Below are 21,655 nucleotides of genomic sequence, written 5' to 3'. Positions count from 1 at the left end.
AAAGGCTCAGAGATGTCTCAGAGAAACTGCACACATAGACACAGAGAGAGAATCACAGCTGCAGTGTTGGAACAGGTCAGAGGAACCTGGTTTGACTTTGTTTTCCCTTTCTCTCCCTTTTTCCCTGACCTTTCCAGCTGGGCTGTGCACAGCGGTGATCTGGGACAGCACGTGTGTGAGTTGCAGCCAAACTCCTCTGTTCTCCCCACGCAGTGTTTGCAGCCCAGAATCACATCCCAGGACCTCCTCCCAGCTGCAACGTCGTGTCCTGGGGTGGGACCAAAGGCACAGAAAGGAAGGCAGTGCAGCACACCACAGTGACGTTACGCAGCACCGAGGGAGCTGCTGCTCACTGAGTCCCATCACGTAAGTACCAGGCACGGGCAATGGCTGCACTGGCATCCTCCATTAGCACCATCCCCTACTAACAAGTCCCAAACCTCCTGCAAAGGGAAACCCAAATGAACATCCAGAAGTTTCTAGAAATCAATTTCTAGCAATCTGACCCCCAAATCCCAATCCTTTCCTCTCTCTGTCCCTCTCTCTTTTTTTAACTCACTTTTGAAGTTCACTAGCTGCGGTTCAAACTGCAAAACGCATAATGAAGTAGATGGGGCAAATTCAGGTAGCCAAAAACATAATGAAATAAATGAGACAAATTCCTTGAAGTGCACATAACATGAAAATGAATCTCAGCTGTTTGTTAGAGGCTGCAGAGCCAGGAGTGGGCAAATTGAATCACAGGAAGCAGAGAGAGCTGGACAAGAAATGTTGATTGTCTCAATCTCCTCTCATTAAGAGCAAAATATTTTCTCAAGATTGAAGGTTGTAAAATATTTTAGCAGCACGCAATGAAGCTTCTTTGTGAAATGAAAGCAAAAAGCAAAGAGGTGAGCTGACAGACAGCCAGGTAAACGGGGATGCTGCTCCCTGTTTCTCACACAGGGCAGACTGGCAGCTCTTTGCTCAGGGGTCCCATCACATTCCAGTGCTGTGCCAACCAGCACTTGGCACCGAGCAAAGTTCTCATGTTCTTCCAGCATCTTTTTCATCTGGTTTTCTATTCTGTCCTAGAAAGTATCTTTGTTGTGTGAGAGGGGATGAGGTACAAGGTGGGGGTCTGCTGTGGTGGCTGTCCTTAGGAGGAGTTGTTCTGGCTGAGCAAGCAGCACAGTACAGCCTGTGCCTGGGCTCTGGCAGCAGCATGTGGTTCCTCGAAGAAGAGGAATAGTGGGAATGCCTCCTGTGAGAGCCTCTGGGACGTGCAGAGCTGCAGCTCTTGGGATGCAAAAAGAGCATGTGTCATGAGCTGGACGTTATTTTTGGCACCAGCAGAAAAGACAGCCAGTAAAGCCTGGCAGCTGTTGTTATCATTGAGAAGAAACAAGAGAAGTCCAGTGAGAATAATAAAAATAACCGGTGAGGTTCAGAAGGGGGAAGCGGGGAGCAAAGGCAGTCACAGGCAGGGCCCCTTGCAAGGTGCCTGTAGGGAGAAGCAGGGCTCCTCTTCCTCCTGCTGAGGACAAGATGTGATGGATACAAGCTATGGTTTCAGTCCTTCCTGCTGTGTCCAGGAAACATGCTGCCTGCCCCAGCTCCAGGGCTCTTGACATCCATCCCATCAACCTGTGTGGCTTTCAGGAAAGCTCTAGTTTGCCTGTGGGAATTGTGCCATTATCTTCACATGGACTAAAAAATACAGCGTGCGTTTTTACAGTTTTGTTTTTTTTTTCCAACCCTACCCCCAACATCCCCTTTAAGAACATCAAAAGGTTCAAAAAAAGCAATAAAGGCATCCACTAGCATCTCTGGAGACACGTGCTGCACTCTGCTAACCCAGCCCAGCCCTTCTGAGCCCTCCATGCCTCCAAGGCATGAGGGAGCTTCTCTCTATTTAACAAGCATCTGAAGACCTACTGCTGGCTTGTGGTTGTGTCAGTAAAGCCAAAAAAAGCTGGCATGGAGATTAACAATAATATATTTCCATTTGCTGCTCCGATTTATGTCTTCTATTGCAACATTCCGCAATGCACTTTAAACAGCACATGGACAAGAGCAAAGTCCTTCATTCAGCCACCCAACCACGCACCCACATGATAAACCCTTATATCTAGCACCAATCCATAGCTTGTTTTTCCTTCTCCAAGTATAAGAAGCTGGAGCGATTATTGCTTCAAAGCTTGTTCAGCACCCATCTGAGACATAACCTGCTCAACAAGTTTTGGGGTTAATGGTTACCATAAGCACAGTGGCAAGATAAACGTATATGGCTGAGGGACAAGGAGAAAGCTTTTTGGATGTTTCTTTTAGGCATTCAAGCTGACTTATGGGGGTGATCTCAGAGGAGATGACTACCATGCAGTCAGTGTGCATACCTAGCAGCCCACCATGCAACAATTGCATGATCAACAGCCCATTACCCAACAACTGCTCAGCCTGGCAATCAAAAAGATGCTTGGAAAAGAATAAAAACCCAAAATGTTCTAAGGAAGAATGAGTACTCCCTCTGCCAAACTATTGAGCAAGTCAACAAGATGTTGCTAACCAACTTGCTGCCTCCCTGCGGACCATAAGACGTTGCTGTATCCCTAGTGGTGACTATCCCTGCTTTGTAAAGCATTTGCTAGGATTTCTCTCTTTACTACTGCTAGTTTCCCCATCTTCCCCACATTCCTTAGTTGCTTAGAATTTGTCCTAAATCAATTGGATAGCATTTGTCCTCATTTGTTGCCTAAACCTTTCTCTGGGGATATGTCAAACCATCCCCGGTAATTGGTTTGAGACACCAGATATAGGAGCAGAGCTCTTTTCCCTCTCTGCTGTGTGCAGCTCCCGGATCCATCATGGGGTCCCCAATGAAGAACTTGCTGACAGACCTCAGCCGCTACGTCCGCTGCTTCCATGTCTTCCTGGCCAAGTCTACTGAGCACCAGACCATGAAGCAGTTTGTGGAGCAGCAGCTGCCAGGCCTGCTGGCAAGGTAATGGAGGGCTGGTAAGCTAACAGGGCACGGTGCTTTGTATAGTGGGTGTAAATCTCTCTGGTGTCAGCTCTCCTAACATCTGTAATTGTTTTTGCAGTATTGGAAGCGGGAAGTCTGCAATCAATATTCTAAGTGTCGGTGGTGGAGCAGGTATGCTATCAGCTTCACTATTGATATGTTTTTACCCTTTTATACAAATTGCAGTAAAGGCTTTTCTCAAAAAGTCGTCTGGAAGAGGCGAATGAACTCTCATTCTGCTACATTACTTCTTGAGGACAGAAAGGTTTGAACTGCCCACTGGCTTTCCATGCAAAAAACCCTAACTCAAGAGCATAAGTTAGGTCTTTCAGAGGATTTTTTTTTCCTTTCAATTACTTTCTCCTGTAAACTCTCATGGTCCACATCCATTGCACAAGCCCCTTCTGCAGCTACTGGCCCCTCGAAAAAACAGGGCCAAACATGAACCCAAGTCACCATCACATGTTCCTCCGGTTTGCCATCTGCTAATGGCACAGCTGGGGACACCTCCAGCCTTACCTGCATGTGCTTATCATAGAATGGCTTAAGTTGGAGGGGACCTTAAAGATCCCATGCACAGGATTGACAATACCAGATCAGGCTGCTCAGGATCCCATCTAATCAGGCTTTGAATGCCTCCAGGGGTGAGACACTCACACAGCTCAGGGCAGCTGAGTAAAAAATTACCCTCTGAGTAAAAAATTTTGAAAGAAATTCTAACCCAAATCTCCCTTCTTTTAGTTTAAAGCTATTCTCCCTTGTTATACTTGTCCCATTTTGCCCTAACTGGCACCTTACAGCCATGTGGGGGACACGGTGCTCCTGGTCAGTTTGATTTCAGTCTTCTGCAGGTGTAGGTGTCTGCTGCCCAGGCTTCACCGTGATCTGTAATATCAGAAGAAAAAGGCTGAAGTTAACTAGATGGAAAAACAATACCAACAGCACACAGTGGCTTCTTTTCATTATGTTCTTGCTTAAGTTCCTTCTTAATTAAAGTTTATATTTCCTAATTCTGCTCAGCCCATTAAGACATCAGACTATATGAACAGTTTATTTAAATGCTTCGGTCATACTATCTCCAGGGATTAATCTGAGTTTTGTTGATCTCTTCTAATAAGTAAAAATAATTGTATATAAATGGTGAGTGTTAAGTAGAAAATAGTGTGATAGAGCAGAAACATTTCTCTCCAATCAAAGGAAACCACTCGTCTGCCAATAAAATGCTGTTTGTAACAGGAACACTTTACTCAATTAGAAAGGTGCTTAATTACTTAATCAGGGGCACTCCAGTTTAGCGAGGAAGGTGTTCAGTCAATAATGTGTCAATGTTCATTTTGCAACGTAAAGGCTGACCCAAAGCTTGTCCCTGCTGCAGACAGAGCAAACTCCCTCCAATCCCCAACCTAATGCCAGCATCTGTGACCTCATCCCCTATACTTCACAGGGAGGCAGCATTGAAGGAAAAGGTTTTTTTCCCCACTTCTTCATGTCCTGTGAACTTTCTCCACAGTGAGAAAAAAAACCAAACCATTTAATGCAGCATCATATCCCATTACCCTTGCCCATCTAATGCATCTGCCTTTGCCTACAGCCTCTGCCTTATTAAGTTCACACTCCAGTGCGCAGCACTCTGTACCTTTAAAAACCATAAAAGTCATCAATGCTGCAATAAAGTAGCAACTGTGCTATAAACTATCCCGTTACGTAAAATGTTTAATTAGAAACTTAATGGCGAACATAGTGGTAGCCTTTAAAAGGTAATTGTGTTGGAGAGTTTAAATAATTCGGATAGCCTAATTGCCAAATTGTTGATAATGCAAGCTGCTGCAAATTTGACTGTAAAATGCCTCAGGACACTTGTTTGCATATAAAAGAGCTAACTGAAGTCAATTAAGGCTGTGGATTAAGTTATGAATCAAAGTGGTGCTTTTTTGGTTAAAAACAATACAGGGGTGGTTTAGCCACAGAAGAGTGGAAGGGGATATGTTAACCTACTCACATATGGTAACTTAAATTAATTTTTTTTTTAAATTCTGATCTGCACAGCCTTTTCAAAGGGATAATCAATTTTATAGGAAGTTGGCAAACCAACCAAAACAAACAAACAATTGCAGTAGTTACTTACAAATTCTGTTTTTCCAGAGTTTACCACGGATGCCTGCAAATGACTTAGCTCTGATTTTCCAACGAAATACTGGGTGTGCAGTGATAGCAAAGCCACAGCTATTTATGCTATTTTGGAAATTAAATTTCCCTTCCCTCAAAGAACTTACCAGCCAAGATGTCAAGTAAATTTTGGTGTTATTAGTTGCTTTATGAAAGACTCACAAGTCTGAAAGTGTTGTATTCTTCCTTAGGTATTTCTGTTAAGTTTTTGAGGTCTAAATGAGATGTGAGACCCTTGGTTTGGAGTATCTTGTTCTGACCCATGGCCTGGGGCCAGAAGGTGGCAGAGAGCTCTTGGTGGTTAACTGGACTCACAAAGTGGAGGACCATGTGATGGGCTGAGCTCCTGTGTACGCATTACATTGTGCTCCATCTGTTTATTTCTCTATTGTCTTTTTCACCTGCATACATTCTAGCAGAATAAGCAGAAGTATGCCCTAACAAAGCCATTCAAACCAGCCATAAATCATCCCTCAGTCAAGAGCATCATCTCCCTGAGCTTCCTATATGGTGGACAGGGAGAGGTGGCCAAGAGCAATGGCTAGAGCAAAGCCCTCAGTGGCAATCTGTTAAGAATTCAGAGCACCTCTGTGCTCCGTGCACTACCATACCTATGTGGTACATGTTCTGTACCTAAATGTCATGCATCAGACTTAAAATAGGGGCACTGCTGGAGCTCTGTGGTGCTGGAGACATTATTTACCTGAACTTTGCTTTCATCTCTTGTGCAATATTGCCTCTTTCCCTAGGTGAGATTGACCTGCAGATCATCTCAGCTGTGCAAGCCAGTTATCCAGGTGTCACCATCAACAATGAGGTGATAGAGCCAAGTGCTGATCAAATCCTCAAGTACAAAGGTATTTTGTCATTAAATAAATTAAAATTACATTGAATACTCTAAATGCATTAAAAAGAATTGAATTCTGGATGACCCCACATTCAAAGTCTTTCTTGCCAGAAAATTGGCTCTTAAAAGTTATGAAAGTCATTGTTTTATGCTTCCCTGCCATTCTTTGCTTTTCAGCATTCATTTTCTCATAAAAACCTTTGTCTCTTACACTGCAAAGTTCATTACTTTCCACCAGTCAGGCAGCCTGGCTCACATTAATGGAGGAAACCAAAATATTTCACAAGGACAGAGTGCAAGCAGGTATGTTTTGTTTAGATTGCCCTGAGCATTACTGAGCATTAAGTATCAGTCTGCAGTTTGATTACCTTCATGGTTTATTGCTGGATTAGCACCTACCAGGCTTTACTAGTAGGTAATTATGGCCTTGCCAGAAAGCTGCTGCTGAATGAACATGGTGCTAACATGCAAATCTCATCAGCAGTTTGCCTTACTGGAAATGCTCCTCTAGTAAATAGCAGATTATAAAACCGCAATGTAAATATTCAACTCTTACTCTTGCTATGGTTCTTTAAAAAAGAGCATTCCAACCATGAAGCAAATTGAGGAATATGAAGGTGGAAAAAAACAATAATCCCCAGAAATGCATCATTCCTTGATACCTGTCTCCATATCTTGTGGACCTGATCTCTGAAAAGATCATTTCCCAGTAGCTTTTATGTTTGTCAGGATTGAGATGGTGAAGAATGGGCACCAGAATTTGTTGTGTTTATCAGACAGTCTGGGCACTAGCACATAGCTCTGCTGTCCTATCTGGGCAGTGGACCATAGCCTACATGAGGCTGAGTTTGAGCTGCATATTCCTATATTCACCTTCTACCACCAACAGGCAATCCTGTTCCATTTTGGTGAGTTTCTTTCCTGCAGAAAGTTAAAGAAAATATAAGATGCTGTCCTTATTTTACATTTTATGCTAAACTAGAAATGAAATATTCATCTGAATTTCTCTCTTTAAACTTTCTTATTTGGTAATTAATCATGTCCCCAGTAGGTATCATTAATTAAGTTTCTGAGCTCTTTTTTCCACGGAGAATTAGAAATGTTATCTGTGCCTCTGAGGATTCCGTAGTTCTGTTTTCTGCCTAACCATTTCTCCTTGGAAAGGAGAAGCCAAGCTCACAAGAGAAACTTTCTTCCTGGGACTTGCGGTGGTGACAAACTGAGCTTCCTCTTAGGAAGTGTCTTTGGATGGAGTCTCTTCTCACAGTCTTGTGGCCAGGCAGAGGCTTTCCTTCATTCCTGGCCTGTGTCGGGGTGAAGCCCTTTGATGACCATGGCCTGTGCTTTGGTTTCATATCCTGAGCAACATGGTGTGACATGGTATCCTGAGCAAGCTGGTATGGCCAGCCCAGTACAGAGCCATGAGTCAACGTCCTGTGGGTGGCTTCTGCCAAGGAAGCAATCTGGGTTGAAACAAGGATAAAATTTAAGCAAGTTTTCTATGTGGTTAGAGTGATATGTCTTGGGTTCAGATGAATATTTGGGCAAAAGCTTCCCATAATCAGAATGAGTTTGTCCTTTCTGAAATTTTGCCTTTAAAACCAACCTAGGCACACAATTCACTTTCCTTCCCAGTGTCTCCTTGCAGACTGCATAGCAATTGAACTGGAGCAGATTGCACCAGATTGCATGTGATGGTGATATGAACCGCTGCTGAAGGAAGCCCAAGTTTAAAACAGCAAATTAAATCTGAACTGCAAGTGCTATGGCCAGTGACTGATAAATGGAAGCAAGCAGAGTTACAGCAGCAGCATCCAAAAGGGATGCCCCATTTCTGGCCATAAAAGAGGGGAGATAAGAACTGATGGAGCATTTCTCATCTGTCTGACTGGGATTTATCCTAACCACAGCCCAAAGGAGGAACATTGTGACTAGCACTGTAAAGGCACTGGTGTTAGCAAATCATGTTTTGAACATGTGTTCTGTAGCTAAGGCTCAGTCTGCCTTTGGGCCATTTAAGTTTTAAATTTATGTTAACTCCAGCGAAGCACAGGAATTGCATCAGGGCTAGTTTTGTCCTGGAGCAGTTCTAAGCCCTAAGCAGGAGCACAGCAAGATGAGCTCCATATGCCAGCAGATGGACATTTGTATTCCAGCGTCTCCTCAAATAAAAAATCATCCCACAGTTTGCTCCTATGAAAGCAACAAAATGCCGTGGGGAGCCAAGCCCATTAGTGTAACTTATGCTTTGAATCTATTCCTCCATCCTTAAGTTCCTGTATTTATTCAGTCAGATCTGGGAAACCCTTCGGCACAGCTTGGCTTCTGCTCTGCCATGTGAGTGTTGCATGACACCCCAGTGAAGGGACCTCGTTTGGTATTTGTCCCAACCAACATCTTTTAATGCAGCTTGAACCAGCCGTGTGAAAGAGTTTCTTTTATTTTTTCTATCAGATAAAGACTAGGGGAAACCAAATGAAGGTGCAAAGGGGAAACACCAGAGACTCTAAAGACTTCACCTTACAAAGATGCGGAGCTCTCTTCTCACACAGAGGTTCAAGATTTTAAGAATGCTATTGCTGTATTAAATTGGTAACAAAACCTTCAACATGACTCTGGATGTATTAAGGCTTTGAATATAGATTAATCCCATATTTGTAATTGAGTTAACTCTGTCCTGTCTTCTCCCATATTTCAGAACGTGTGGCTGCCACCTCAAACCTCAACAATGTAAAGTTTACCTGGCATGAGGAGACAGCTAATGAATATGAAAGGAGAATGAAGGCAGAAAAGAAGTCTCAAAAATGGGACTTCATTCACATGATTCAGGTAAAAGTTAGCAACATAAAAGTTGTCAAAGATTTGGCTGTTAAAAGCAAGCATGAGATAAGCAACTTCAATATCCTCTCTGGGGGAAGAAAGGTGAGTTTATTTCCCTATAATTTAAAGTACTTAAGCAGAAGTAAACTGCAGAAATGAAAGATGACTTACAGCAAAGCAGCTTTTAGCACAGTGGTCCTATTTACCAGGCTGCGGGCAGCAGTCAACTGAAAACACATTGTAACTAGCATTTTCAAAGTCCCTTGTCCTCTCTGTGAAATTGCCTTTATGTTTCCAAGTATACCAAAGCCGTGACAAGCTCTCCTCACAGCTAAGGAAGGCAAGCTTTTTCAACTCAGATTAATGAAGAAACATGAGCTTGGTGTGGGGGAGTAATGAGAGAAGACCAGGGTTGCTCCTGTTGGTTCCTTTTACCTTGTGGTACCAGTTATAGTGTTCTCCAGGACCTCACCATGTCTCTGTGTTTCTGCTCTTCCCAGATGCTGTACTATGTGAAAGACATCCCTGCAATTATCCAGTACTTCCACAGCCTCCTGGATGCACAAGCAAAGCTCCTCATCATTCTGGTGTCAGGTGAGAGCTGCTCCATGACATGTTCAGTAGGGTAGAAGCCATGGGACCTCTGGGATTCCCAGAAAGCAGTATGTATTTTTGTATGCAATACGTTATTTTGCCTATAGAGGGAAACTAGAATAAACAATGCCCATTCACCTGCATCTACAGAAATCTGTACGTTGTACCTGCACATCTGTATCTGTACCTGCACAGCTCCTTGCTGCAGATTGTGAAAGCTGAAGGCTTTGTGAGCCAGTAAGCCCATTCTGTGGGTACAAAACACCTTTCTCTCACCTTCTTCTCTTCCCTGTCCTGCAGCTCTGCCAGTGATGGAGTAAGAGCCACTTCAAACTCTGCTGCAGCTGTTTTCTGCCAAAGGTTTTCAATGCCAAAGGCATTGTCTTGCTCCTGGAGATGTGCAGCATTAAGCAAACGGTAGGGCAGGGCTCAGCTTGTACTGTACAGCAGCTGTTGGAGCACATGTGGCTCATTTTCTTTTCAAACTATGTGTCTCCTTAAAGCTCTTTTAGGTGGAAGTCAGTGGGGTTTTTTTTGTTGCATTTTGTTTTGGTTTTTTTCCTCAGAGGTTTAAGTGATTTCATTGAATTTGGCTATATCTTCAAACTGAAACGTATTTGATGGAGTTCCCTTTTTTCTTTGCCTTCATGAAGTTTCCACAGAGAAACTGCACTTCTCTGACTTGTTTTTCTGCAAAACAATTTTGCTTTAGAGTGTTTTCAAGCACTTTGCTACAAGACATCTGTATCTCAGATGATCTGAGTTAATGTTATTGTTCTTTGAGTAACAATAATAATATCAGTTCATTGCTAATTAGTTGCCTATAGTTATAGTGCCTATCATTGAAACTCTTTTTCAGTTGCTTAACCTGTCACTTTTGATGTTCATGAAATGTGAATACAGGGAGGAACGTGTGTCTATTCAAAATCAATGTCACTAAAAATTTGAATTTATGAAATTTATTGGGAATCTTTCCTGGGCCAGGTGGTTCCTTGTCTCATTCCTCCTGTTTCTCCTCCTCACACCTTCAACACACGATGCCCAATGATTGCATAAATAATTTCAACTGTTTTGTGTTCAGATAGAGGAAGTTACAAACACAAGTGCCCAGTAATAGCTCTTTCCTCTGCAGGTGCAATTAGTGAATAGGGTTCCTCTGAGAATCAGAATTAGTCTCACTAAACTGGGACATGGCACTGTGTCTGGGGAAATGTGTAGACTACAGGAAGAGGTCAGAAAGTGGAATGGAAAATGCTGGGGGAAAGGAAAACCTTGAGGAAAATAATTGTATAGAGAAAGGAAGGAGAATTGAAGCAAAAAGAAGGAAAGAACGATAAGCAGAACAAAGCTCATTTAAAAAAAAAAAAAAAGAAGGTAGTGCTATTTCCAACACAAACACATTAGGATGTGTTAATTAAAAAACATTCTGGGAATAGGATTGATAGCAGAGGGCTCGGTCACTCGGTGGAGGTTGCAATGCCGCCTGTTCCATCCCTGCTGGGAGAGCAAGCGAGTTGCAAGAGCTGTATGGTGTTATTTTTAACACATTTTAAAAATGTGTTTACATCACCTTGAAAACAAAAGTAGTGCCATATGCTGAGCCTATCGAGAGCTATTATAATAATGCTTTGTTCAGGTAGTGTATAATTGCTCAGCTCGGAGATGGCACCGAGTCATACAACACTGACACCAGCAAATTTTCTGCTATTAGTGCTCTGCATTCAATTTCCACCAGGTGAAAGAAAATATCGAAGCCCTTCTAAACACCAAACTGTTTATTTGACTATAAATAACTGCTTGCAGATAAAGCATTTGCAAAAGTGCCAAGCAACTGGTTTTAGCAGTTAGGGAGATTTATAGTCATAACTCTCAAGAGCTGCTCATTAGGCTCAAAGGTATTTTCATCCTGTCCAGTCATTTTGGGTGATCCTTTTATAAATGATTTATAGCAGAAATGCTGAATCACAGATCTTGGATGAGGGAAAACAAAGAAATGAAGATGTATCTGGGGAGTTTTCAGATTACCCCATTGGTTTTCTTCGTAAAACGTATCTTTAGAAGAGGGGGGACTTAGTGTGGGCTCTTCTGCAGGTGATTGCAGGAGTCTTTTCCTACCTGCCCCATCATCATAGAATCATAATGGTTGGAAAAGGCCATTAATATTATTATTATCTAGTCCAACTGTCAACCCAACATCACCATCCCCACTAAACCACAGCCCTGAAATCTTTGCACAGCACAAACAAGACACAGCCTAAACATCCTTCTGGCACCACTGGGAGGACTGCCTGGGATGCATGCCGCCTATACCCCACAGTGTGTAACCATGGTGGGAGTGAAGGCTGAAGGAAGATGGTGCAGCTTCATTCCAGGCTCTATTACAATAATTTTCTCTACCATGTGTCTAACTGCATGGTTAATGTGACCAGGGCTTTGCACCCTGTGTATTTAATGCAACAGGTAAATAGTTTACTGTCAAGAGGTGTTTTAATGAAGCTCTCACATAGATCAATCAAGTAAGTAAATTGGATGAAGGAATGGGGGAGGATTTGGTCTTCCAAATGGACACAGAAATGTAGAGAATGGTTTAATTCAAGAAGATATCACTGAATAGCTGAATACATGGACTACAGAAGAAGGTCCCTGGGAGACACAGGCCATTGCATTGGCACACATAGGTGGAAAAGAGTTGGAACACTTTGGACATGGGAAAGGGAAGACTGTGAGAACCAAAAGGTGCTGGATATGCTAGCTGGTGAATGTCCCCTGTCTCCCACAGCCCCACTCCAGAGGGAGCAACTGTCTCCACTGTACCCCATGGCTTGAGTCCTAACTCTGGGAGCCCCAGTTTGCAGTGCAGACAACAGCTGAAAAAAGAAATATGTCATAATTTGTTCAAATAGTGTTTTTCCTGAATGTTTTTCTTACGGTTTATTTCTCAGAAACCAGTGGCTGGGAAACACTCTGGACAAAGTATGGTTCTTCCTTTCCTACAGATGACCTCTGCACTTTCATATCCTCTGCTAATATCAAAGGGATTCTGGATTCAGTTGGGCTGAAGTACAAGATCTATGAGCTTCCATCCCACATGGACATAACTTGCTGCTTTACTGAAGGGGACAACGATGGGGAACTGTTGCTGGATTTCTTGACAGAAACCTGTGAGTTTTCAAAAAATGCTTCTCCTGAACTAAGGCAACAGGTACTGGAAGAATTAAGAAAGCCGGGATGCAGTGAAAACAGAAATGGGAAGGTGTTTTTTAATAACAACATGAGTGTGATAATGGTTGAGCCCTGAATTGAGAAAAACGAATGATGAGATATAAAATATTAAGACTTGAAGTAGGGGGAAAAAAAAAATTCTTTACAAATGGTTCAATTTACATAGTTTATTTTTTGGAGTCTGTTAAGAAATCATTACTAACATCTGCTGTTGTAAGTGATCTTTAAAAGCGAGATTAATTCTGTAGTAATCTATGAAGGTGTAACTCAGCAGTAAATTGTGTTTTATCATGTGGATATGGTATAATCAGATATAACTTGGATCATCAGCTCAAACACTGCAGAAACCAGACCACTTCCTCTGGCTGATGGTTAAGAAATAATCAAGAACTATACATGATTATGTCATATGCATTTAAAAACTCTCAGCAAAGTACACAAATTACAGCTTCTCAGTGCCACTTTCAAGACCGGAGCCTTGAAACAACCAACTGCTTGGGTGGCTGCTGAATATGTTGAGTACCTTAAGCTTGTTGTGACTTCAAGATCTCATGTCTCCAGTTACCACGAAAGTGACCTAAACCTTCTGCATGTGTGACATTTGCCTGCTCCTGCCTCCACGTGCAGCTCTGTGTGATAGCACTGCTTTCCCATTGCTGTATTTTCACTTTACTCTTATGATATTGCAACAACAGTGTCCTTTCCCTGTGGTTCATATATATGGCAGCTACACATGCTGGGCTGTAAAAGCACTTTGGGTACTGGGTCCATACTGGTACTGAAAGATGGAAGCAAATAAAGGTGGTCATGGCAGAGGATTGTTGACAGCCAAACTGGAGGAGTGGATTTCACTGGTGCTAAGCCTTGGTTAGGAATCAGCTATTGCTGTAATGGAGGGGCTTTTTATTTTTTGTTAAAAACATAGGCTTTCTGGTTGTGGCCTATGACTAGCTCGGCTGCAAAGGGCCATGCTCATGTTTTGAGCTTTATAACTTGGAAGACATAAAATCAACCCTGAAGCTGAAGTGACAAATTTCAGTGGGATTTCTTTCCTTGTCTGTGGAATCTCGCCAGGTCAATCTATCCAGAACATGGTAGAAGATGTCCAGCAAAAATGTACTTCTCTTCCCCAGCCCTTTCACCCTCTGGGGCTGTCTCTGCTCTGGTAACCAATGTATTTGTTTTGCTGAATGCTTTCATGGTTTTAAGAAGTGCAGCGTTCTCTACGAGGTGCAACGCAGAGTGGAATGCAATACAGCCGCTTGGATGACTTTAATAGTCTGAATGCTTGGTGTATCCAGGGGGACAGGTGTGATGTCTGCCATTGAAATAGCTCGGTTCAGTGTGAGAACGGTGTACTTTAGCTAATGCTTCAGTGGCATGAAATAATGTTTTATTTCTACATATGTATTTCCAATATAATGTGGATGATTGAAGATTTGAGGTGATTTACAGGAGAATGCATCAGACATTAATACCCATTTCTGTTCATTTTAGGCTGAATTATTTGAAACGCACACTTTGCCTAGTGATCAAATATTAATTCCAGCGTGTTTTAGAACATTTCCACAGCATTTCTCCACTGTTGAACAGAATAATATCTATTGCCACTTTCATATAGATTCCTGCATTAGGAGACCTCGGAACATCTATAAGCTGCTACAGTGATGTGCCAGAAAGGGATAGAAAGAAAATCTCTCATTAGGACAGATTCCTGCACGCGCCTCTAATGGAAAACAAATTAAAGCTGCAGCTATTTCCATAGCACTTTTGTGTCAACGACCTCTTCTAAGTGGTGCTGGTGGAGGCAATGACCTCTGCATATTGCCACACTGACCCTGGAAGAAGTGATGTCTCTTTTGGAGGCCCTAAGATGCCATAACAAAAGAAAAAGCCTAACAACAACAGGGGCTGCATAGCCCATTCTGTGATTTTTCACAGGTTCAAAATAGCAGAAACAGGCATTTTAGAGTTTTCTGGGGAGGGCTGTTCTGAAAATTTGGGAATGGTCCCACCTCACGGTTGAGCAGGAAAAGAAGGTAAACAACAGAGAGGATCTGAAGGGACGAGAGAGGATATGAGCAAAAAGGGAAGTGGAAAGGTGATTCAGAAGATGAGAAATGGAGCGCTTGATGGGTGTGTGCCTTTAAATGCAGCCTTGTTTCAAAGCAGATTTCACTGGGGAAATGGCACCGTCACCCAAGCTGGAGAGGAAAACTCCTTATCTCCACACTGTCGGATCCTCTGCCATGGTTTTGAGTACTGAGGAGAACTTCATTGAAAAAAAAGGGAGAAAATGCAGTGAAGTTCATTCTGCATAGGTAGTTGCTTCTGTTGGGCTGAGGGAAGGCTGAATTACAAAAGAAAACATAAGGAATGTATTGTTTTTCATTTTAAATCTGTAACACAAACATTTCCAAAAAGTAAATGCTGCCAGTATTATTTAGTAGGAAATGAGTGCGGGGAAAGACAATTTTATATTCATTTTTTTAAAATAAATCTCTCTTTTGTATATCTCTCAAATGCTTTCCTAATAGCCTGAAGCGCCACATTTTCATGTGAGCATCACCCTGAATTGCACGGCACGATGCTGCTGTTCCAGAGCAGGCCTGGGGAGTCTGACCCCAACACAGACTGGGGTTTTGTGTGGCAGTTTTGATCTTACTTGCATGCTCTCCACATGGAATTATCTGCTTTCCTCTCAAAAAGCCCACCTTATCTCAGCCAGCAGCCTTCTCTTCTAAAGGCACGTTTCCAGACTTCACTCTTTGCAAACCCTTGGGGGCCAGTGGGCCAGGTCTGCCTTGCTCACATGCCTGCAAGCTGCATTTATACCTATAAGGTGTAATTATATGCTTTTTGCACAGGTTTGCTAAGAGCAATGGCCTTACACTGTCATAAAGCAGGCTGAAACACAAAAGGCTTCAGGCAGCTCGTGTTAAAGACACATCAGTAAGGATCCTGGTCTTCTCAGGTACATCCTTCCTGCATCACATACATCTGTGCGAGCAGCTTCAGGTCTGTGCCTTTAAATCATACCTAGGAAAATATTCTCGCTGCTCTGTTAATTACAACAGCAAATTGAACAAATGTACTTACAGCTCAGTTGCTGTCGCCATTTCTACATCAGTGTAATTCATGCTTGTAGCCCATGATAGGATTTTTAATGTCATTACACAGTAGGGCAAAGTCTTCATTTTTAATAAAAATACAAATGCTAAAATGAAATGGATTAATATCTAATTTTACATCTTCATTTACATGATGTGCAAAATTATCTTAAATATTTGTTATGGATGGAGTGGCTTTCCACCAATTTAAGCTTTTTTCGAACTGGAGAATGTTAACATAAATTGTAGCATAAATCATTGCCTTGTAGAGTACCAGAAGGCGCATATAAAAACCCATATCTTTACTGCACATATTTCCCATTAACCATAATCTATTAGTAATTGAAGTTCATTACAAATTCTTGTAGACTTTATTGCTATCATGCTGCATGACATAGTGAACCTGGCTTGCATAACAAGAAGTCCTTGCTGGGAAATATCCTATTAACAATGACAGTGCATTTGTCATTGCGATAATAAATCCAAGAGCTGCCTGTAGATTATAAATTATTGCGGCGCCATTTCCACTGTTGTAGTTTAAAAGTTTTGTCAGCACTTCCATTTTAAAGCCCTGCTTTTCAGGGAGTTATATCTTGACCATAAAAATCTGCAACGAGATGAAACTCAGCTTACAAGTTCTCAGCCTGAGAGCACGTTTCTTTTCCCAGCACCATTCCTACTTCATCCACATGAAAGACTGAGAAGCAAACTCCGTGGTTGTGGAAGATTTTTTTTTCTCTATTTGCTTAGCTTCTAATTGGAAAAAAAAAAAACCAGGCCATTTGACAAGTAATTTGTCCATAATCTTAGAATTTAAAATATAACATGGCAAAAAAGATGGGAGCTCACTGATTTTCACAACTGAAAAGCCTCAGACCTCATCTCCAGGACTTTGGGGATGCAATGGGCAAGTCTTGGTTCTTTTCAAAGGAGAAACTGAAAAGGAATGATGTTGCCTGCCTTGCAAAGGTGTTTTGAGGATTAATTATGAGTTGAAATCCTGGCATCCACTCAAGTCATCCTCCATCATGTCTATACAATTCTTTGAGCTTTATGTATGCTTTAAGTGTTATTAAAAGAAAATTGCCACAGAGTTGAACTTTAAGTGTTAATTATGACTGGAGATATAAATGACATCGGGTCAAACCTTTCCCAATTTAACTCCGTAATTGACTTCAGCTCGTTACACCAAGGGAGATCTGGCTAACTGAATGCATCTGCCTATGATATTTCTCTGCTGCCTATAGCAATGTATCTAATTAGCTGGACGTAAGCATTATGCTTCAATGACTTCTAAATACAGTAGGGTGAAGCCTTCACATCCCTAAAATGACCTGGAAAACTTTCCTCCCACCAGCAAGGCAGGGTTTTCTCTTCATCCTTCAATACATGTCCTGTCTTGAAGTACTGCTTGTGTTTTCATGGAACTGAAAATTGATTTTGCTGTGAATATGGTGATCATATTCACATCTTTTCACATCCGAAGTATCTTCCATGTCAAAATGTCCCTAATTGTTTTAAATCTTGATATGCAAACTGCTGAGGTGCAGCAATCTCCTGGTTGAGATTCAGCAGCTGTTGACTGCATTTCAGCACCATTTCACAGAGATTTACAGTGGCTGACACCAATGGAAGCAAATACACGGAGAAGCAGAAAGCAAACACTGGAGCTGGCACTGCACTGGTGTGGGCATTACCACCACATCTCCTCTGGCCAACATTACTGCCAGATTGATGCTTTCCTCATTCTTAGAAGTGGTGGGATGTGGTTTGGGTCCAATAGTGGCTGAAGATGAGTCCTGGTGCCCATCACTGACCCAGCACATTCCACAACATGGACTAGTGATAGGAAAGAGTGCTTGGGACCAGCTTTGATGCTGCAGTCCTACTTGTGTACTCCATCACAATAGTGATGACGAGTGGCTCTTCTACAACACATGAAGTCAGCCTTCATTACCTTGCACTCCCCAAGTATTTAGAGTTTCCTTGCACCTCAAAAGCACTTCACCAATGGCCTCTGCTATCCACTATAGTCTGTATGACAGGTGGAACTGGATCTGATGGGTGTGAGGGTATCTTCTCTCCTTTTCTTTCATTCCTCCTTTCACTCCCAGGTGAATGAGGATAAGATGCACGGATGTATGGACTCAGGGTGGTCCTGGTGTGACTCAGAATGGTGATGTTATTCGAAAGCAGTGAACTGCTCTAAATAAGCACTGGAAAAATGACCATGGCATGTTACGGATTTCTTACTCTGTTTTATATATTCTGCTTGTTTTGTATGTTTGGGCCTGAAGCCAAAAAAGACCCTACACCAAAAATCAAACCAAGCCAAACCCCAAACCCCACAAACAATAAACAAAAACAGCCTCACAACCAATAAACAAACAGCCAATTAATGACTCTTTGTTTGCCTTAAGCCTAAACCATATCATCCTTTGATGTTGTCATTCCCAATTTGAAATTCATAAATCTCATAGCATTACTTTCCAGTACAAATAGAATACCGGGCCCCAGTATCTTAATGCTACAAGTAGGTATTGATATTTTATAACAGAGTGACTTTGCAGAGGTGTCAATGAGATATTTCTTTTGGTGAGGATAAACAGAATATTTGCCGTCATAATTAATTTCTTTGTTTTCTTACAGAAAACAACATTTTGGGAGGCTATTTTGAGGATCAGGTACATTACTGTGGATCCTGGCGGAGATGAATTAGTGGCTGTAGTATAGGTGATCTTGCCAGCAATGAATAGCAATGCAATTTATCATACGCTCCCGTAATTTATCTCGTGACTATATATTAGATTAGATAAAGACAGAAAGACATGAGAATTGAATTGACTGAACTAACACTGTAAGCTTACACCTGGTTTTATTGAGGCTGACAGGGAGATTTCTGTTGCCCACATTGCAATCAGCATTCAGCCTCACATTTTTAATTTGCTTTGAAGTCTGATCTTGTCCAGCAACAAGAAAAAGGCAAACTCCACATTAAAGAGTTTGTTAATCATCTCTGTTAATTCATAGCCAATACAAATTTTTCTCCAGTGTGTACTCCATACTCAATCATTTCAGAGTGGTAGTTATAAAAGAAACTGTTGAAGCTTAAAAATAACTGCAATAAGCAACTGTGAAACAGACACAAACACTCATTACGGGCTACCCCATTTTCAAGGTAAAAAAACAGTGGTTTATTTTGTTCCCTTCCAACAGAATCCATGCTTCAAAATCCACTTTTCATACCAAATCAGTCTGTCTGTAAGACAAACTGTCTGCAGCCCAGAGTGTTTACCTACACAAAGAGATATGCTATGCTGCCTGCAAATTCTGTAACACCACAGCTATGGTCTTTGGGCTCGTTGCAAACCAGTGATGGATATCTGTTCCTCTGCATTGCTTCCCTATCATATCTCTTTGTCCTGCTGCTATAATCGATCACAGATTTTTCCATCAGGCTTTGTGTCAGGCTGGGATAGTGAACATGACTTGCTTAGAACAAACTGCTTCAAAACGTACCAAGCTGAGCTCAGGAGTCAAACTGCTCTAAAAATGATTGTTTTGGGCACGTCTGTGAGTCCCATGCAGTACCAGGAAGTCATTAATGTGCTTTGATGTTAAGGGTTTGGGATTGCTATTCTCTAACTAGGAAGCCTGCCGCAGACATCTCTGCACTGTGGAGCTGGGTTTTAAATAATGAGCATTGCCTGCCTCTGCATTTTCCTGGTTCAGAAGGAAATTGCAGCATGGGAGTCAGTAGCTGGGCCTGGATGAATTTGCACATAAATTTGGGGATTCAAGTTACAAAGTCACACTCAAGCTTTTGTGTTAGGCACTTTCTGCTTGCTATCAGGAACAAAAAGGAATGAAAGCAGAACAGCCATCTCTGCTCTGCATAGAAATATATATTAAAGATTCACATTGCTTGGTCTTCATAGGAGAACTAAGCTATCAGTTCCTGACTTTAAAAGCTCTCCCGGGATTACTGTTTGTTTTTATAGTGCCTAGCACAATTGGGTCCTCTTGGTTGGTGGTTTTTTGATGCACCTGTAGTAAAAATAGCACAGGATTTTATTTATTTATGTTTATGTGAAGGAAAGAACATTACTTATGGAAGAGAAATGTAAGGACTCGATCCAGATTTGACTAAGGAAGTTTGGGATTTGTTGTCTTGCAGGTAAACCTCCTGAGCTGGGCAAATGATGTAAACCATTGGGGAGCTGGCCCACATGACAGAGGAGGGTAGTGCAAATTACCTAGGAAAACCTAATTCTGGCATGATTTATAGAGAGGGTACAACCTCCCTGTAGCCAGGAAAGGGACACAGATGCTGTGGTTTCCTGTTCAAATAGCTTATGGACATGTAGGGTCATTCATCACACATTGCTGTAGATCCCAGGCCAACATATATAAAAGGCTCCCTCACAGCAAACACAGCTTTCTCATCTCCCATCTGCCTGCACCAGCCCTGCTAATTACTTCCCTTCTCATTACCGTGTTGGCTACAGCTCACCTCCAAGCCATGTTGATGTGCCCCAAGGGTTGCCTGTGCTATCAAAATAAGCCCAGGAGTTATTGCTGGTTAAGCTCAACCTCTGGATGATTACAATTCCATTTGGAAAGCAAACTTGCTCCAAAACTGTGGGATTTTTTCAGTTTGCTTTTTAGTTAAAATAAGAGGTGCTACAGCTCAGTTTCTCATCTATATATGGCTGTAGATGAATGGTGTTTGAGTTTTTTATCTAGGACATGTACCTCTGCTTCAGAGGAAGAGGTCCAGGGTTGTAGATCAGTGGCCTGGGCCAGAGGGAAGGGGTAGAAGTGTCACAGAATAGAATCATAGAATCATTAAGGTTGGAAAAGACTTCTAAGATCGTCTAGTCCAACCATCCACATACCACCAATTTTGCCCACTAGTCTCTATGTATTTTGATCTGTTGGACCATTTGCAACCCAGCCAGTGCCATAAAACGATGCTCATCCAAACCCTCACCCTTGCTCCAAAAGAAAGGCAAAAACACTGAAAGCAATCCCAACCTCAGGGCAGCAGAAAAAGTACAGTGAGAATGCTGTGATTCATATCCGAAACTGCAGCTTTTGCCCACCACGTGCCACATCACTGCTGAAGGCTTTGGGGGCTCACAGCTACACAGAACACTGGGGATGGAGAAGGACATCACTGCAGTGAGAATTCGGAGATCAGTTTAAGATCCCCCCAAAATTGCTGAGTGCTCTTTTAAACACATCAGCAAGTTCCTGGCTGTACCAGCACAAAAAGAGTAGGGAATCGAAAATTGTGTAACAGAGTTTTAATTGCTATTCCTCTTTTACTTTCCTAGAAAGCATTAAAATTTATGATGTGCCCAAATGACTGACGCTTAAAAAATGCTTCTGATTTTATTTTTATACTCATTGTGGCCCTTTGCTACTCTATAGCTAGTGAGATAATAAATAAAGCCAATCTTATCATTTACCTCCATCTGATATTATAAAAATGCTAATTTTAAAAAGGTTACCTGGAATCAGTGGGACACACTGATCTCAGCCATTAGCACACTGAAGTCTAGCTCAGAAAAGTGTTCCTCCCCGAAACACGCATTTTGTTAAAAGCTGTTCAGTGCCCATAACCATTCTGCTGATCTCGAAATATGTTCGCCTCGCAGGGCAGAGCTAACCTGTGCATATGGAATGAGCTCCGCTTAATGTTGTGTTAAAAGAGTTTGGTCTCTGGAGCAGTCACTCGTCTTAATAACATGTAATCATATGCCATCTATTTAGTTTTCATTTAACTTGCCCCATGCAAGTAATGAATCCAGTTTAATTAAATGTTCCTTTAAACAGTGAAATGACACTGGTTTGTAGTTTAAAAAATCTATACGCCACAGGGCACCCTCA

The 21,655-nt window shown here is 42.0% G+C and overlaps 1 protein-coding gene across 1 annotated transcript; it reads left to right on the top strand.

Annotated features, from left to right (window-relative positions):
• Window positions 1-204: 204 nt before the first annotated feature.
• On the top strand, window positions 205-21,183 carry LOC128077114 (histamine N-methyltransferase-like). Its single transcript, XM_052675807.1, has 7 exons — window positions 205-366; window positions 2,830-2,980; window positions 3,081-3,133; window positions 5,917-6,024; window positions 8,713-8,843; window positions 9,335-9,428; window positions 12,371-21,183. The coding sequence occupies exons 2-7, from the start codon at window positions 2,844-2,846 to the stop codon at window positions 12,724-12,726; spliced, it is 879 nt and encodes a 292-aa protein (XP_052531767.1). The 5' UTR covers window positions 205-366; window positions 2,830-2,843; the 3' UTR covers window positions 12,727-21,183.
• The last annotated feature ends 472 nt before the right edge of the window (window positions 21,184-21,655 follow it).

Source organism: Tympanuchus pallidicinctus, unplaced genomic scaffold (assembly GCF_026119805.1).
Source record: "Tympanuchus pallidicinctus isolate F22 unplaced genomic scaffold, pur_lepc_1.0 scaffold15, whole genome shotgun sequence".
In the NCBI taxonomy this organism is placed as follows: domain Eukaryota; kingdom Metazoa; phylum Chordata; class Aves; order Galliformes; family Phasianidae; genus Tympanuchus; species Tympanuchus pallidicinctus.
The sequence above is the reverse complement of the archived record's forward strand: the minus strand, read 5'-3'. Positions and strand labels throughout refer to the sequence as shown.

Bases quoted from the DNA above. Each gene is read 5' to 3' on its own strand.
- LOC128077114 (XM_052675807.1), top strand. From the start codon at position 2,844: ATGGGGTCCCCAATGAAGAACTTGCTGACAGACCTCAGCCGCTACGTC. The intron at 2,981-3,080 runs GTAATGGAGGGC...TTGTTTTTGCAG, and splicing joins CTGCCAGGCCTGCTGGCAAG to TATTGGAAGCGGGAAGTCTG. The intron at 9,429-12,370 runs GTGAGAGCTGCT...TTTATTTCTCAG, and splicing joins CCTCATCATTCTGGTGTCAG to AAACCAGTGGCTGGGAAACA.